General features: G+C 36.2%; 1 protein-coding gene across 1 annotated transcript in view; it reads right to left on the bottom strand.

Annotated features, from left to right (window-relative positions):
• Window positions 1-3,568: 3,568 nt before the first annotated feature.
• Window positions 3,569-20,000, bottom strand: part of LOC137635526 (cilia- and flagella-associated protein 251-like) — a 25,131-nt gene continuing 8,699 nt past the window's right edge. The window contains exons 3-5 of the mRNA XM_068368009.1: window positions 12,233-12,517; window positions 11,531-11,665; window positions 3,569-3,598 (exon numbers count right to left, since the gene is read on the bottom strand). Of these exons, the coding sequence (XP_068224110.1) occupies window positions 3,569-3,598; window positions 11,531-11,665; window positions 12,233-12,517 (450 nt within the window). The remainder of the gene's footprint in view (window positions 3,599-11,530; window positions 11,666-12,232; window positions 12,518-20,000) is intronic.

Here is a 20,000-nt window from a genome sequence, read left to right as displayed (position 1 = left end):
TTGTTTAACTTGTATGTTGATGGAGTGGTGAGAGAGGTGAATGCTCGAGTGCTTGGACGAGGATTAAAACTGGTAGACGAGAATGACCATGAATGGGAGGTAAATCAGTTGTTGTTTGCGGATGATACTGTACTGGTTGCAGACACAGAAGAGAAGCTTGACCGATTAGTGACAGAATTTGGAAGAGTGTGTGAGAGAAGGAAGTTGAGAGTTAATGTGGGTAAGACTAAGGTTATGAGATGTACGAGAAGGGAAGGTGGTGCAAGGTTGAATGTCATGTTGAATGGAGAGTTACTTGAGGAAGTGGATCAGTTTAAGTACTTGGGGTCTGTTGTTGCAGCAAATGGTGGAGTGGAAGCAGATGTACGTCAGAGAGTGAATGAAGGTTGCAAAGTGTTGGGGGCAGTTAAGGGAGTAGTAAAAAATAGAGGGTTGGGCATGAATGTAAAAAGAGTTCTGTATGAGAAAGTGATTGTACCAACTGTGATGTATGGATCGGAGTTGTGGGGAATGAAAGTGACGGAGAGACAGAAATTGAATGTGTTTGAGATGAAGTGTCTAAGGAGTATGGCTGGTGTATCTCGAGTAGATAGGGTTAGGAACGAAGTGGTGAGAGTGAGAACGGGTGTAAGAAATGAGTTAGCAGCTAGAGTGGATATGAATGTGTTGAGGTGGTTTGGCCATGTTGAGAGAATGGAAAATGGCTGTCTGCTAGATGTAAAGACAGAAATGCTTCATTTAACTGAATGGTAATTCCGTTTACGAATTTTAGACTTAATAAACGAATTGGTTTTCATCTCATCAAAATGTTATGTTAGCCACACGTAGTTGAGATGGTGTAGGATCGAGTGTGCATACGCCGGGGCGTAACAAAGGAGTAGTTGTGTCTATGGTCGAGAGTTTGTGATTGAGTGCCAAGGTAAACAGAGGCATAGTTGTGTGAGCCTCGAGCGTAGCTGCGCTAGGTAAGCTCAGAGCGCACTCTTCGAGCCGACAGCGACCAGTGTAGAGGGGAAACGGTGTTGCTCCCCCTTATTATTATGTGAAATTCTTACCTTCTCCCTTGTAAAAGGTATGCACTTGTTCTTGTTATCATGTATGTGTTGTAATAAAACTTGACATTGTCTGTTGTGGTTATCTTTTTCTTCAAATGTATCAAATAAAGTACAATAATTTTGCCAGTATTGAAACTGCTTTATGCTGTGCTTGCATGTGGTTGGAACTGTGCCACCAACCGTAAGTTAAGATTTGTAATATTATTCTCAGATTTATCAAGTTAGTCTTTGAGTTGCCAGGCTAACTGTGCAGTGTAACCAGTAGGTTAGGTATGAGTACAGTGTAGCCTAGGCTACGAATTGTCTGTTGTTTGACATAGGATCGCTGTCCTAAACGAAGACTTTGTATTACAGGGTACCAGTTTGGAGTACCGAGCATGTACTAAGCTTTTTGTAAGAATAAAAAGACCCCCGGGAAACAGCCTTTCCTTCAACCTCCACTGCAAATGAAGACCCGTCCTTCTCCACAGCAAGAGTCAAGTTACCTTAAGCAAAAACTCAGATTATTAGCCTATACCTATGATGTACACGGTGTTAGCCTATGTCAAGGTTTGGTTTGTTATAGATAGGCTAGCCAGGGGTAAGTCGATTGTCCTAAATTGAATGGTGCCTCCGAACTTAGGTAAGGACAATTGACGAAGGTAAGAGTTTAATGAAAAGTCATGTGTGAAACGGCATGACATATGGTGACAGTGGTGTAGGATGTATTTATCTTATATAGATTAATATATCCATCCCTACGTCCTAAAGTAGCCACGAAACCATTAGGATTATTTATTTTTTATATATTTATATGATAGCCTAACCTAGGGTGATTACGTCTATATCATCCTAGCCTAAGGTACTGTACTATTAGTGTATTTATTTTTATTGCATCGTGTGCTGACTATTTTGCTGGTGTTTCTGTATAACATGGCTCAGAAAATGGAAGGTGAGGTTGAAACAGAAGATTTATATGATAATCTTTTGTCTGCCATGGATAACCAAAGTAGTCAAATGCAACAAGTGTGCGAACAACTTATTGACATGAAAAGAGAAATATCTAGTTTGTCAAATGCTTTACCTGTCACTTCCACCCCATTCAATTCTAACAGAGCTGACACATCTGACCTTAACCCATTTGTTACAGTAGACAGAGCGGATATAACGCCAACATCAGTATTGACACATAATTTGCCAATTAGTACACAGCCTGTAGGGCCTAATGATCCAGTTCAAGGTAGTAACACCATTAATAACCCAGTTATTCGGGTAGGTAATGTGCATGACCCTATTGGTAATCAGTCTAAGGGATTTTGCTTAAAACCCAAGGATATTTTGATGTTGAAATTGTCAGATTTGCAAGGTATTGGAACTGATAAGAGACTGGCTAGGTTTTTCTGTCAAGTAGAGTTCTGTGTTTCTGCAGATATGGATAGGATCCAAGTAGCACTTACCAGAATAGATCAAGAAATTGCAACGCTAATAACGGCTGAAATGGCCAAAAGGGGAAATAACATATCTTGGAGTCAAATTAAGGACTTTCTGAATCACCAATTTGCCTGTTCAGCTAATATTACCCAGTCTTGGCAAGAAATAGAGATGGAACGGTACAGTGTAGATGAAGCCCCCAGAACATTTATTAACAGAATAAAATGTAAATTATTAGTCCATGGGAAATAGGCTAAAAAAGGTTATTTAGTCAAACAAATTGCAATATTTTGTTTTATTGCATGAACATATTATATGGACTCTTAGGAACACCATATCCAAAATGGGACAAATTCGGCAATTTTGAAGTTGTGAAAATCACACTTTTAAAGTTTTCGGAGGGTACATTTTTCCATATTTTCCCGTTTTTCTCCAAAACAGTTCATCGTACGGGTAAGAGGTATTGGTACAAAAACGATAGAAAATTAAATTCTACACATGTTTGTCTCCATAGGTATTTACCCTAAAATGGAAAGTTTTTGCGCAAACAAGCCCGGAATTGGAATTCACACATTTTGGAGAAACTGAAAAAATTGACTTTGTACTCACATTTACCTAAATATCTCCTTAACTACTAACTTTACGGTAAAATGCCATAGAATTGCTCCTTTAGAGTGAAGATTTTTCTTTGTTTTTACGTATTTACTTTCCATTATATCTTGATATTTTTGCAAAAGAAACACACACACAAAAATAGACAATTTTAATTCATGGAAAACAGATGAAAATAGAAAGTTCAGTAAAACAAATTGCAATAGTTTATTCTATCCACGAATGTGTCATTTGGACTCTTTGGAATACCACAGTAAATAATATGACATATTCGGCCATTTTGAGTTTGCGTAATTCCGTATTAAAAATGGCGGCCGTTCTCATTGTGTGAATGGAAGTATCCTCTAAAATTTCCACTTTTAAATATATATATATATATATATATATATATATATATATATATATATATATATATATATATATATATATATATATATATATATATATATATTACTCAAAAAAGCATGATCTCCAGGAATTTACTGCAGACATCAGTTTTCACCCGTGACCTCTGTGGGCCCCTGGTTGAAATGAGGGCTGCACTTAATATTTCAAGAAGAAAATTACCTTTGCAATTTTCTTGGGTTTTACAATGGTTGTAATATATAGAAGATTAACTAAAATGACAAACATCAAATTATTGATTAGCTCTTGACGGTGTTTGAAAATAACAGAAATAAAAAAATACAATCATTGTTGCTCAAAATACATGCACAAACTAAATTAATCATGTTAAGTGTCTTCGTCTATTAATATGTTAACACAAGTGCTAGTTTGACACTCCTCACAAAAATCTGTACAATATAACCTGTGTTTTTGCATGAGCAGTGCTGAGTGTCACAAAAGCCTTTGCATTTGCATCTGATTACTCTCAGCAAGGCATCAGGCGCAGGGCTGTTGTCCATCGTGCAAGGAATTAAGTTTCTTCCATTTCTCTTCCAGCCCCAATCGTCAGGTTTAATATCACTGTTACTTAGCCAGAATTGTGTTTGATAATAAACCCGGAATGAGTGATATTTTGCTGCATCACTAGTAGGTGGCAGGTCTTTCACATCAACACTTCTCAAACTCTTGATGACTTTGCCCTGAAACTTTTTCTCTCTCAGGTCATCAAGAGTTGCACAATCACTGTTAGAGCTGTACATCTGAATAATTGCTCGTTCTCCTGCTATTTTTATTTCCTTGCGAGTTGAGCTGGGAGACAAGAATGGCACAGCACACTCGCAGAGAACACTTTGTTTTTTCAGTACAGCTCCTTTTCCTATTTTGTTTAACCTTGACGTTGTGTCACATCCACACAGAGCATGCATAAATGGCAAACACCTGCAGTATTCTTCACCGAGTCATGCACTAATTTCTCCGATGTTCCAAATGGGATGCTTCATATTGGATTTCTGTGATACCACTGGTAGACTTCATGTGATGACAGAGAAGCACCAAAATGTCAGTATCCTCTGCTATAACGTATGTTACCTTGCTAACTGCCATGTTAACTGCCTCTTGCACTATTAGAAAATCTGCATCTCCCTCTGCATGCTTTGTAGATACACCATGCTCCTTCAGAGTTTCAGACAGAAAGTTGATAAATCTCTGTTTGTTTTTATGGTTTGCTAGAAATGCCTCCTTAGTTCCAAAGGTAAAGACTTTAGTGCGTGTCAGGTGAGTCATATTTTGTCGATGCAGTATTGCTATATCCATCGAAGATAACAATAGGATAGCTATTTCTCTTGAAAAGAACAACATATTTGGATGAAATATCTTCATATGTTTCTCCTGCAGTCCATTTGATGCGTTGAAGCAAGGATCCACCATCAAAAACAGAACATTCAGCATCAGGGATTGACTCAGCTTGACTTATAGTGGATTTTGATATGACATCTGCAAGCTGAGATTTGGTGGCACATCGAGGAAGTTCATTGCTTGTGAACAGTGATGGTGGGTATACAGAGAGCTCAAACCTCATGATTTCACTTAAGCTGATTACAGCATTACTGGCTATCACAAGTAACTGCTGAAATAGAGCTTGAAGATCTACCTGCACTTCAACTCCATCTGTTACTATCTTCTGACACATTGTCTTGATTTGGTGTTTCTTTCTTTCTGAAGATATAGTTTGCTGCATTTTGGTCTTCCATCATTTTTATTATATTGTTCCCAAAATATTTGGCAAGGTGAGCATTTGACTGTGGTGCGGATAATCCTGAAATAATGTTGTACAAATACTCATTTTCTGTGAAAGGACTATGTTGTTCTAGGTACTGGAAAATCTTTGAAGTATCCTCCTGATCTCTCATCCTTCTGGATTCAGTCAAGTCTTTGTTTCTTTCAGTGCCAGTCTTCTCCTGTACACTCTTTACTTCATCACTTATCTGAGCAAAGACTGGCATGGCTTGTAACTATTTTGTTCGTTGAATTTCATCCATACCTCGTCCATGTGTTAAGCCTCCTGTTGACTTTATGGATTTCATTAACACCTGCTCAATAACAAGATCTGGTGCTAACCCAGCCCAGTATCTGTCTGATCTCCAATGAAGAACAAACCAGACTCATTAAGTTGGTCATATAGTTTCTCATTCGTTTTCTGTAGGTCCACCATGTCCTGGAGGAATAGATGTGCTGATTTTGTGTAGTTATTGTGTCCAGAGGCAGCAAAAATGGAAGCATTCTTTGTAGTGCCCTGAAGTACAATGTTGGCTGGCTGGTTCTTTGACCTCTGAGTGCAGATCACAGGATATCCATCATCTCCATGTACTGAACCCATAATTTTCCATTTGGGCTCTGTTGTAGCTGATCCTGAATATCTCTGAGCCTCTCTTCAACTGCCAATATGTCCTAGTCTTCAGTTTCCACTTAAGTTTCTGTTGATCGAAGAACTTTGTCAAACTTATGTACTGCTCCATCTATTGAATTCTGAGTGGCCTCATGATCTGATGCTTTCTTGACCACTGATACATTCAAAGCAGCATCAACTAAGAAGTGGCCACGTACTGCTCGCTCATATGCCTTTCCAGTCAGCATATGGTTCACAGTGTTGGGCCCATACACAAGGTCCAGTAGTGTTCCCAGTCCACTATCTTTCATGATGTGACCCATAGTGTCCAGGAAGCTCATTAAGGTATGGAATGGCCCTAGGATGAGAACAATATGTTTGAGTTGGTTTTCATGGCTGATGATATGCCTTGCCTTGAGCCACAAGGGTTGATCAAATGTGATGACAGGCGATATGTTGTATTTCATGTACTCGTCATTTACAAACATCAGGGTAGTAAAGATACAGCTTAAATTGTTTGGATCCAAGTCAACCATTGGTAAGAAGTGGAAGGATGCTTTTCCTAATTGGCTACCTCGGGTAATGGTCTGCATAAAGCCGGACCATCCTGGCCTGTTGCATTTATAAGGAAATGAAATCTTCCAAAGGGTATCAAGATGTTCTCTGATGTCATCATGGACAATGGACGATACTGTTTTGTAGTTCAACATGTCTCCCACTTTTCCAATACTTTTTGGCTTGGTCTTAAAATATTCTGAATTCCGAATGACTGTTTGAGATGTGGCTACTGGTGGTGTGACCCATGCCATGATAAGTGTCCTTTCCAGTAATTGTTACTGTATTGAGGTCAACAATATCCCCAATGAAGTGGCAGAAGCTTGCTTCGTGCTAACAGAATATTCTGTTATCGGCCATGCAGGCATTAAAAAGTGGAAATTAAAGATACGTCAGTACAAACAGTGAGAACGGTCGCCATTTTGAATATGGAATTACTCAAATTCAAAATGGCCGAATTTGTCATATTATTTACTGTAGTGTTCCAAAGAGTCCAAATGACACATTCGTGCATAGAATAAACTATTGCAATTTGTTTTACTGAACCTTCTATTTTCATCTGTTTTGCATGAATTAAAATTGTGTCTATTTGCATGTGTGTGTGTTTCTTTTGCAAAATATAAAGATATAATGGAATTTAAATACGCCAAAATAAAGAAAAATCTTCACTCTAAATGAGCAATTCTATGATATTTTACCGTAAAGTTAGTAGTTTAAGAGATATTTAGGTAAATGTGAGTACAAAGTCGATTTTTTCAGTTTCTCCAAAATGTGTGTATTCCAATTCCGGGCTTGTTTGCGCAAAAACTTTCAGTTTTAGGGTAAATACTTATAGACAAACATGTGCAAAATTTAATTTTCTAACCTTTTTGTACCAATACCTCTTACCCGTACGATGAACCGTTTTGGAGAAAAACGGGAAAATACGGAAAAATGTACCCTCCGAAAACGTTAAAATTGTGATTTTCACAACTTCAAAATGGCCGAATTTGTCCCATTTTGGATATGGTGTTTCTAAGAGCCCATATAACATGTTCATGCAATAAAACAAAATATTGCAATTTGTTTGACCTAAAAAGCTATTTCCCATGGACTAGTTGTGGAATTTTGAAGGAGAGGAAAGATCACTCGAGAGTTTTGGGGGCTTTTGGTTTCGTGTTTTGCTTGTAATTATAGGGTACGGTGAAGACTTGTCTTTTTACCTTCTTTCCTTTTTTTTATTTTTGTGGCAGGGACCATGGATGGATTATATTAAATCTCTCTCTCTCTCTCTCTCTCTCTCTCTCTCTCTCTCTCTCTCTCTCTCTCTCTCTCTCTCTCTCTATATATATATATATATATATATATATATATATATATATATATATATATATATATATATATATATATATATATATATATATATATATATATATATATATATAATCATCATTTAAGTAATTTCGTTTTTTATTTTCAAAGTAGTTAAATTTTTTGTCATATCTTTTTGTGGAGATGTGTAATCTCACAACATGGGGCTGATGAGTTACTGTGAAATTATATATATATATATATATATATATGTATATATATATATATATATATATATATGTGCATGTATGTATATATATATATATATATATATATATATATATATATATATATATATATATGTACACACTTTCATGTGCATGCATACATATACACGCGCACAGACACACACACACACACACACACACACACACACATATATATATATATATATATATATATATATATATATATATATATATATTTCTGTATGTGTCTATACAACGTTTTTCCATTGTTAACTATGATGTCCCATCATTTAATTTTACATTTCTTCTCTGCATCCCACATAGAAAACCAACCTCTAAAGTTTGCTAATCATAGATCTAGAATTCATAGCATTCAATATATTTCTTTGCGGAGTGAATTCCACTTCAAGCAGCCTCTGTGTCAGAGACAAAAGGGCTCTGCGTCTCTGAAGCTGTCAGTTCTTTTCATTTATTTGTGCGTTAAGAGAATTTCCTTCTGAAGCAATAGTGTAACACCTTTCTCATGGCTCTGTAGGATTCAATTAATACAGGAGGAATGTTCTCTCTCTCATGATGTCTCAGTAATCCTAGTGTCGCTTCATATATTATTATTATTATTATTATTATTATTATTATTATTATTACTTGCTAAGCTACAACCCTAGTTGGAAAACCAGAATGCTATAAGCCCAGGGGCTCGAACATTGAAAATCGCCCAGTGAGGAAAGGAAACAAGGAAAAATAACACATTTTAAGAACAGTAACATCATTAAAATAATAATGATGATAATTATTATTTTTATTATTGTTATTATTATTATTATTTTTATTATTATTATTACTACTTGCTAAGCTACAACCGTAGTTAGAAAAGCAGGATGCTATAAGCCCACGGGCCCCAACAGGGAAAATTTCCCAGTGATGAAAGGAAACTAGGAAAAATGAAATATCTTAAGAACAGTAACATCACTAAGATAACTATTTCCTATATAAACTATAAAAACTTTAACAAAACAAGAGGAAGAGAAATAAGATAGAATAGTGTGCCCAAGTGTACTCTCAAGCAAGAGAACTCGTAATTAAATTCAAAGGTTTAAAGGTCACTCATGAATGGCAGAGGCAATGGACAGTGACAGTGCCCCTGAGACTGACCATATACAGATTTGATCAGCGCCCAAGCCGCCTCTCCACCCAAGCTAGAGCCAAGGGTGGCGAGGCATTGGCTGTTGGTGACTCAACAGGTAGACCTATAGTCTCCCCGAAACCCCCCATCATTAGCTCATACCTGGTCCTCCAATTACATCAGGATATCTAAGAAGCTTCCAAAGACATACCTCTCGCATGTAATTGTTCCAGTCAACCGTTGTGTTTTTATTTATTCCAAGTTCTCTCTCGCATTATTCTATTGAAGTCAGCTCATAGCCCATGAATAAACGAAGAGTTATATCCTCAAAAGGCAGCCTTGATATAACAAGCCAAATATTCGTTCGTACTCCTTTTTCTTCTACAGTCCCTTTTAGAACAACGCCACCCATTCACGTTTCCTCCTAGATTCATTGAGTGCCCATTTGCACATTTTCACTGTTGGAGCCCTTGGGCTCATAGCATCTTGCTTTACCAACTAGGGTTGTAGCTCGGCTAGTAATAATAATAATGATAATAACAATGCATGATTCCAACCTCTTTTAACCATTTTATGCATTTCTCTTCGTTGTCAAGTTTTCGAATGAGTGTCTTTAAATTATCCATTTGTGGGCTTGTTTTATCTGAAAAAGAAAAATAGAAAAACTGTTCAAAAATGAAATTTAAAAAATGTGGAAAAAATAATAATGTTAATATCACGAAATTAGTGGTGGGGCAATAACAGGAAAGTACCAAATGTATTTATCTATCATTCTTCAGAAGGGTTGGGGGGGGGGGAGGGGGAGCAATTGCCTCCCTCTTCAGGTATGTCGACTCACCTGAAGAGGGAGACAGTTGGCCCCGATAATTTTGGGAAGAATAGTGATAAATGTATTCCCCTCAGTAAACCTATCTGAAATATTGAGGCCCTTGACATGACAATATATATATATATATATATATATATATATATTCAAATAAGCCACATATTCTTGATACAATAATGTCTGGATTCTCTTAACGACCTCGGGATCAGAGCCCCAGGCGAAATCAAGCATAGACAAGAGCTTGTGACCGGCCGGGAGTCGAATCCTTGTCTGGGAAGCTTGTATAAACAGTAACTTACCCGGCTGGTCACAAGCTCTTGTCTTTGTGTGATTTCGCCTAGGGCTCTGATCCCGAGGTCGTTAAGAGAATCCAGACATTGATGTGTAAAAAATATATGGCTTATTTGAATATGAAAATCATGTCTAAATCTGCAAAATTTATCATATATATATATATATATATATATATATAATGTTGTTACTACTACTACTACTGTGAAAGACCTAAAGGTTTCGCCCTTACCAAAGGGCTCATCAGGTGGGTTTGGCCATCTAATTTTTGCAGGTTTGGTTCCCACGACCCTCTTCCCCTACTTTCTTTCTTTTTATATTTTTCTGCTTTTCTGTTTTTTTTTTTATTTGGGGGGAGGATTTTTTTTTACCTTTTAATTTTTTTTCTAGTTTTTTCTGGATTTTTTAATTTTTTGTATTTATTTGGATTTTTAAAAATTTTTAAGTATTTTTTTTTGGATATTTATACCATTTTTAATATTTCTTTTTATCATTTATTTTTAGATTTCTTAGCTTTTACAATTTATTTGGATTTACAAGTCTTTTTTTTTTTTTTTTTTTTTAGTAGAGGAACTCTCTTGGGCCATCCTATAAGGACTTGACTGCATAGTAGAAAAAGCCGAGCGTTTTCCCTCTGCATAGCCGGTCTTCTAGGTTATTCCCCCAGAACCACCCGAAGGTTAGTATCCGAAAGAATAGACCTAGATATCCGACCTTTTGTTCACCTAACGAAGCCCCTGTACGACCCCACCAGGGAACATAGCATACTAGAAGCAGCTCAGCTATTCCTTTCTGCAAAGCCAGCCTTGTAAGCTGGTCCAAGCATCCTCCAAGCAAGACGCGTCAGATTTACACCATCCTTCTGTTCCTCTGGAACTGATTCCTGGGAATGTGCATCTTGGGCTGTTTTTCAACATGTTGCTTCTTTCGGTTCTTGGCCTTTGTGTCCTTCTTGCCGGTCTTTTTTGGTCTTGGATTTTGTCTTTTAGGCTTTTGACGACCCTGGAATCCTCTGCAGGGCATTCCTTTAGCACGCTCTTGTTTTGGCAGATGATGACCTTTGCCTTTGCAGGGGCCGCCTTCGGTTTTTTCATCCTCTTTTTCTGTATCTTCATCCACTTCTGAATCTTCAGTATTTTGTTCCGATTCTTCCTTATCGTCTGAATCTTCATCCTCTTCCTCGGATTTTTCTTCATCCTCCGATTCTTCTTCTTCGTCTGAGTCTTCTTCCTCTGACTCTTCGTCTTCCTCTGATTCTTCCTCTTCTTCTGATTCTTCCTCTTCTTCTGATTCCTCTTCCTCTGATTGTTCCCCTGATTCTTCTTCTTCCTCTGATTCCTCATCACTTACTGAAACTTCAGTATTTTGTTCTGATTCTTCCTCCTCTTCTGAATCTTCCGTATTGTGTTCCGATTCTTCATCATCATCTGAATCTTCTGTAATTTGTTCTGATTCTTCCTCTTTCTCTGATTCTTCTTCCTCTACCTCTGATTCTTCATCCTCTTCTGATTCTTCCATTTCGTCAGGCAAGAAACTAAATCGGTTTTGTACGGAAATACCTGAAAATTCTTCCTCAATTTCTCTCTCAGAAGAATCAGAATTTTCCTCCTCCTCTGAGTCTTCAGTATTTTGTATTAATTCTTCCTCATCATCTGAATCTTCAGTAATTTGTTCTGATTCTTCCTCTTTCTCTGATTTTTCTTCCTCTACCTCTGATTCTTCATCCTCTTCTGATTCTTCCATTTCGTCAGGCAAGAAACTAAATCGGTTTTGTACGGAAATACCTGAAAATTCTTCCTCCATTTCTCTCTCAGAAGAATCAGAATTTTCTTCCTCCTCTGAGTCTTCAGTATTTTGTACTGATTGTTCCTCCTTTTCTGAATCTTCAGTATTTTGAACTGATTCTTCCTCCTTTTCTGAATCTTCAGTATTTGGTTCAGATTCCTCCCTTTTGTCTGAATCTTCATCCTCTTCCACTGACTCTCCCATTTCGTCAGGCAAGAAACTAAATTGGTTTTGAACGGATGAGCCCAAAATGTCTTCCTCCTTTACGTTCTCGGAAGAATCAGAATTTTCCTCCTTTTCTGAAGATTCTTCAATTACGATTTCCACAGTTTCATATTCTTCTTCTGGTTCATTATCCTCCGCTGCTTCCCTAATTTCTACTTGATAATTTCCTTGCATTTCTTCACCATTTTCTGTTTCTTCAGAAAATTCGGAAATTTCTTCTTCACCTGACGTGTCTTCCAATTCGATCTCCAAAGAGTCAAAGTTTTCTTCTCTCTTCTCCTCTGATCCATAAGCGTCACCGGTTTCTTCAATATCGTTAGCTTCCTCCTGTTGGGCATTTGCTCTTTTTTCCTCTTTCTTAGAAGACATAACACTCACCGCAATGATTGCTCCTCCAAGGAAAAGACAACCTGCAGCACCTGCCAACATGAGGTTACTAACCGCTCCATTTTCGAGTGTACAGAAAGGTTTTTCTGTATTCAAATCCGGAAGCAGTCTTGGGAGTATCCAATAGGATTTCAGGTTTTCGTTGAATTGGTCGATTTGAGTCTTCATTCCAGTTGCAGTCATTTCGCATTGTTGAGCATCTTCAAAGGCGTTCCACATCCTTCCAACAAATGGGAAGAAGTTTATCGCTCTTCGTAGAAGTGAAGTCTGCGAGCCATTAGTTCCAACTCCTCCTCCAAAGCAGTTCTGCAAGCGCGGCACCTCTGGTAGAAGCCACGAGAACAGCCTGAAGGTCCAAGATTTTTGGAAAGTGTTCAACTTCCCGTTGAGATATAACAGATAATCCTCACAAAGAGAGCTTCGTTCCTGAAGAACTCTCTCTCCGTGAGCCAAGTTGAGTCCTCCGAAAAGGGCACCGACGGTTAACAAAAACATTCCAAAGCTGGTTGTAAGCACTTTTGACAATGTAAGATGCATTCTCAAAGTATATACCGACTTCTTCATCTCGTATTAGCTATATTTTGAAAAAATCGATAGATGACAAGGAGACGGCTCCGAAAGATTTTGAAGACATGAAGCCTCTTTCTGAGTCTGGGACCAGGGTTTTGAAGACATGTTGAAGAGTCAAATGTCTTTAGCAACTCTTCATTAGTTTTCTTGCAAAAATTTATATTTTTTTCTATTTAAAAAATACAAAGAAGAGAGAGAGAGAGAGAGAGAGAGAGAGAGATACTGAAGACATCTAGACCTTTAAAACGAGTTCCCGAAAGAAACTTCACGTCTTCAAAGTCTTTCGGAGCCGTCTGCTTCTCTCTCTCTCTCTCTCTCTCTCTCTCTCTCTCTCTCAGTTGTTCTTGTTTTTGCACGTTCATTATTCATTCCATATGTTAAAAGCAGTATTTCTCTCTCTCTCTCTCTCTCTCTCTCTCTCTCTCTCTCTTAATTAATATTTCTTGCCTTTGCTCATAGATTGGTGAAAGGTTACCTACTTTTCTTTATATAAAAACCAGTCTCTCTCTCTCTCTCTCTCTCTCTCTCTCTCTCTTTCTCTCTCTCTCTCAATTATGCTTGCTTTTGCTCGGCCATTGTTCATTCTATATGTAACAAGTAATCTCTCTCTCTCTCTCTCTCTCTCTCTCTCTCTCTATGTGTGTATATATATAAAACAAAATCATATATATATATATATATATACATACTTACATATATATATATATATATATATGTATATATATATATATATATATTTATATATATTTATGCATATATATGTATATATATTTGTATATATATATATATATATATATTATAATCATTATCCGTAGACAATCTTCTGCAGAAATAAAACCTCAGACATGCCCGTCCACTGGCGTTTGTTTATGGTCTTTTTATGCAGTTTTCTTTTATAGCTCGTCAATCCATTGTCTTCTCTTCATTCCCCTTTAGATATGTATGTACTGTATATATAACGTGTATATGATAAGGTTACTATGTCCATCCGTATCGTAAAGAACTTTAAACAAACAATTGCCCTCTCTCTCTCTCTCTCTCTCTCTCTCTCTCTCTCTTGCTTTAGGCTCCTTGACCTTTGGCATTGTGATACTTGTAACCTACATTTGCATAATAATCCTCTCTCTCTCTCTCTCTCTCTCTCTCTCTCTCTCTCCTTCAGCGATTCTCATTAAGGTATATCCCTAACCTCATCTTACTGTCTTGTGAATCTATTTTCACATCCATTTTATTCCAAATGATTTTTCCTGAAATGAATATATAGAATGAAGGCAATGTATTGCGTTAATAATTAATGTATTGTATTAGATATTCAATTATTGCATTATATTGTTTTGTAAATACAAAGGAGACTTTGTTGTGAATATATTGTTAATATGCAGCAAATGTAGAGGTTATTGTATTGAATAGGGTTACTCTACTAAAGCGAGTTGAAATGAAGAGGAGGGTATTGTATTATACAATGACTGCAAAAAAGAGGGTATTTTATGATACAATGACTGCAAGAAATAGGGTATTCTATGATACAATGACTGCAAAAAAGAGGGTATTTTATGATACAATGACTGCAAAAAGAGGGTATTTCTGATACAATGACTGCAAAAAAGAGGGTATTTTTGATACAATGACTGCAAAAAAGAGGGTATTTTATGATACAATGACTTCAAAAAAGGGGGTATTTTATGATACAATGACTTCAAAAAAGAGGGTATTTTTGATATAATGACTGCAAGAAATAGGGTATTTTATGATACAATGACTGCAAAAAGGGGTATTTTATGATACAATGACTGCAAGAAAGATGGTATTGTATGAAAGTGTCTGCAAAAAAGAGGGTATTGTATGATATAGTGTCTGCAAAAAAGAGGGTAGTGTATGATATAGTGTCTGCAAAAAGAGGATATCTTATGATACAGCGCCTGCAAAAAAAGAGGGTATTGTATGATAGTGTCTGCAAAAAAGAGGGTATTTTATGATACAGTGCCTGCAAAAAAGAAGGTATTGTATGATAGTGTGTGCAAAAAAGAGGGTATTTTATGATACAGTGCCTGCGAAAAAGAGGGTATTGTATGATGGTGTCTGCAAAAAAGAGGTTAGTGTATGATATAGTGTCTGCAAAAAGAGGGTAGTGTATGATATAGTGTCTGCAAAAAAAAAGGATATCTTATGATACAGTGCCTGCAAAAAAGAGGGTATTTTATGATACAGTGCCTGCAAAAAAGAGGGTATTGTATGATAGTGTCTGCAAAAAAGAGGGTATTTTATGATACAGTGCCTGCAAAAAAGAGGGTATTGTATGATAGTGTCTGCAAAAAAGAGGGTATTTTATGATATAGTGCCTGCGAAAAAGAGGGTATTGTATGATAGTGTCTGCAAAAAAGAGGGTATTTTATGATACAGTGCCTGCGAAAAAGAGGGTATTGTATGATGGTGTCTGCAAAAAAGAGGGTAGTGTATGATATAGTGTCTGCAAAAAAGAGGATAGTGTATGATATAGTGTCTGCAAAAAAGAGGATATCTTATGATACAGTGCCTGCAAAAAAGAGGGTATTGTATGATAGTGTATGCAAAAATGAGGGTATTTTATGATACAGTGCTTGCGAAAAAGAGGGTATTGTATGATGGTGTCTGCAAAAAAGAGGGTAGTGTAGGATATAGTGTCTGCAAAAAAGAGGGTAGTGTATGATATAGTGTTTGCAAAAAAAGAGGGTATCTTATGATACAGTGCCTGCAAAAAAGAGGGTATTGTATGATAGTGTATGCAAAAAAGAGGGTATTTTATGATACAGTGCTTACGAAAAAGAAGGTATTGTATGATGGTGTCTGCAAAAAAGAGGGTAGTGTATGATATAGTGTCTGCAAAAAAGAGGATAGTGTATGATATAGTGTCTGCAAAAAAGAGGGTATTTTATGATACAGTGCCTGCAGAAAGGAGGGTATTGTATGATAGTGTCTGCAAAAAAGAGGGTATTGTATGATACAGTGTCTGCAAAAAAGAGGGTATTGTATGAAACAATGTCAGCAAAAAAAGAGGGTGTTGTATGATACAGTTTCAGCAAAAAAGAGAGTATTGTATGATACAGTTTCAGCAAAAAAGAGGGTATTTTATGATACAGTGTCTGCAAAAAAGAGGGTATTGTATTATCGTGTCTGCAAAAAAGAGGGTATTGTATGATACAGTGTCTGCAAAGAGAGGGTATTGTATGATACAGTGTCTGCAAAAAAGAGGGTATTATATGAAGCAGTATCAGCGAAAAAGAAGGTGTTGTATGATACACTTTCAGCAAAAAAGAGGGTATTGTATGATACAGTATCTGTGAAAAAGAGGGTATTGCATAATACAGTTCCTGCAAAAAAGAGGGTATTTTATGATACAGTGTCTGCAAAAAAGAGGATATTGTATGATACAGTGACTGTAAAAGAGGAGTGTATTGTTTGATACAGTGTCTGCAAAAGAGAGGGTATTGTACGATACAGTGTCTGCAAAAAAGTGGGTATTGTATGATACAGTTTCAGCAAAAAAGAGATTGTATGATACAGTGCCTGCAAAAAAAGAGGGTATTGCTTGATACAGTGTCTGAAAAATAGAAGGCATTGTATGATACAGTGTCAGCAAGAAAGAGGGTATTGTATGATACAGTGTCAGCAAAATAGAAGTTCTTGTATGATACAGTATATGCAAAAAAGAGGGTAATGTATGATACAGTTTCAGCAAAAAAAAAAGGGTATTGCATGATACAGTGCCTGCAAAAAAGTGTATTGTATGATACAGCACCTGCAAAAAAGTGTATTTTATGAAACTGCCTGCAAAAAATAAGGTATTGTATTAGTGTCTGAAAAAATATGCAATACTTAGGGAGGAAAAGTGCAGGGAAGTCTTTATTGCACATGACGTCATCTTGAGCTGGAATATAATTATACCGAAAAAAACTTTTACCGTTAATATTCAATTATTAACATTCAAGCCTAATTTAAAAATTATTTGAGAGCAATTTTAAAAGCATAACAAAACGCATTGCATTTTTAAAAACTAAATTTTGATTAGCGGTGAAATCACAATGCTGTATTAGTGATGATAATTTTACGATTTGAATATAGGTTAGAATGAAAACTTTTTCATCATAATTCATAAACTAGAATGAATAAAAAGTTTTTGAATGTTTTATTTGACGAATAAAGAAAATACCCTAGCAAATATATCTTTTGTAAGAAATAAATTGTTTATCATAATAAACGTTTATCGTAAGATTATAGCCATAGTTTGTAGTTTTTGAAAAATTAAGTTAATGCATATATATATATATATATATATATATTGTAAAGTGAATGACTTAATTGTTAATAACATCCAAGCTTGCAGTTTTTGTTTAACAAGTGAATCACTTTACAATATATTTATATATATATATATATATATATACATATATATATATATATATATATATTAGCACTCACACTACAATGAAGAGTTAAGCATTATAACAAATAGCCTTGAAAATAAATATGAACCAATATGAGTGTCTGTTTGAACCTAAATAAAGATATTCCCAAAATCAACCAATTTTTCTTTTTTCAGTGGAAATATGCAATATAGAATCTTACTTATGAGGTCGTAATGTAATCGTCAACTTGAATAATTAAAAGAATTATATTGATCTTTAACGAAGGTAGGATGGCCTTACGTATTGATGTTTATAATAAAAAGAATGAGATTGAATGAAAATGTTGGCTGGGGTAGGGAGGGGGGGGGGCAGTGATGATACCGGAACGAGGTTATTATACAATTAAACTTATTCCTTAATATTGCAGTATTCATATACACATTTAATAAGAACAATTTCCCGTGTAAATGATTATATAAAAGAAAATATCATAATTTTTTTTTCATGACTGAAGTAACGAATTGATTGACTGTAAAAAAAGAAATTAGTTTTTTAGAACAATAGTAAATAAGTTGTTATTGATGACTGACGTGTGAAGATTCAACTAATCTTTGTAGAATGTATAAAAAAAGTAATGAATATTAATGATTATTATCATTACTTGCTAACTATAACCCTACTTGGCAAAGCAGAATGCTATAAGCCCAGGGGCTCTAACAAGTTAAATAGCCCAGTGCGGAAGGAAAGAAAGAAAAATAAAATATCTTAAGAAGATTAACATCAAAATAAATCTCTCCTATATAAACTATAAAAAATAACATACAGAAGAGGATATACTATAATAGATATTGAGGTGAAGGTAGTTCATTGGGACAGGCGTAAACTGTCTTAATACTTATCAAATCGATTTATTTATGAAAGTTATTGTTATCTTGGTGAAAAATACAATGATATGAAGCTAGTTTTACTAAAGAAATATGATTTAATATTAACTTGTCAGGAGGTGAAGCCGGTTAGAAAAACAAACACATGGTTGAGACTGTCTCAGAGTAAGAAGGATATGGCAAAGAAAAAGCCGGTGTTGTCGTAGGGGCCATAACCAACTCTTCACTGTTCCCCTGGAGCCTAGATATATAAATTGAGGTTATTTCCTAACAAGAAGGCTCTCTTAATAATACCGGGATATGGGGAAAGCGTTTCTTGAAGCGGAAGGAAGCAAGACGCAATCATTTTACCCTATAGGACTTCGGAAGGTCAAAGGAACTGAAAACAGCCCACTTTCTTTATAAGATTCAACGTGACAAGGCGCGCAGAAAGGGGCGACTCGTGTGACAAGGTGCGCGGAAACGGGCGACTCGTGTGGAAGGTGCGCAGAAAGGAGGCTCATTGTAGGGTAAGGGACACACCGGTAATCCGGGTGATTCAGATCCAAGAATATTTTGAAGACACGAAGAATTCGACTTCCCAGAAAAATAGAAATAAAGAATAATTGAAATCCTCAAAGCGTCTAATAGACTTTTCTTTTTTGCAGACACTATATCATACACTACCCTCTTTTTTGCAGACACTATATCATACACTACCCTCTTTTTTTGCAGACACCATCATACAATACCCTCTTTTTCGCAGGCACTGTATCATAAAATACCCTCTTTTTTGCAGACACTATCATACAATACCCTCTTTTTGCAGGCACTGTATCATAAAATACCCTCTTTTTATGCAGACACTATCAAACAATACCCTCTTTTTTGCAAGCACTGTATCATAAAATACCCTCTTTTTTGCAGACACTATCATACAATACCCTCTTTTTTGCAGGCACTGTATCATAAAATATCCTCTTTTTTGCAGACACTATATCGTACACTACCCTCTTTTGCAGACACTATATCATACACTACCCTCTTTTTTGCAGACACCATCATACAATACCCTCTTTTCGCAGGCACTGTATCATAAAATACCCTCTTTTTTTGCAGACAGTATCATACAATACCCTCTTTTTTGCAGGCACTGTATCATAAGATATCCTCGTTTTTGCAGACACTATATCATAAACTACCCTTTTTTTTGCAGACACTATATCATACAATACCCTCTTTTTCGCAGGCACTGTATCATAAAATACCCTCTTTTTTGCAGACACTATCATACAATACCCTCTTTTTTGCAGGCACTGTATCAAAAAATACCCTCTTTTTTTTGCAGACACTATCATACAATACCCTCTTTTTTGCAGGCGCTGTATCATAAGATATCCTCTTTTTGCAGACACTATATCATACAATACCCTCTTTTTTGCAGACACTATATCATACACTACCCTCTTTTTGCAGACACTATATCATACACTACCCTCTTTTTTGCAGACACCATCATACAATACCCTCTTTTTCGCAGGCACTGTATCATAAATAGCCTCTTTTTTGCAGACACCATCATACAATACCCTCTTTTTCGCAGGCACT

The sequence above is a fragment of the Palaemon carinicauda genome, chromosome 3 (genome assembly GCF_036898095.1).
Source record: "Palaemon carinicauda isolate YSFRI2023 chromosome 3, ASM3689809v2, whole genome shotgun sequence".
Classification (NCBI taxonomy): Eukaryota; Metazoa; Arthropoda; class Malacostraca; order Decapoda; family Palaemonidae; genus Palaemon; species Palaemon carinicauda.
The sequence above is the reverse complement of the archived record's forward strand: the minus strand, read 5'-3'. Positions and strand labels throughout refer to the sequence as shown.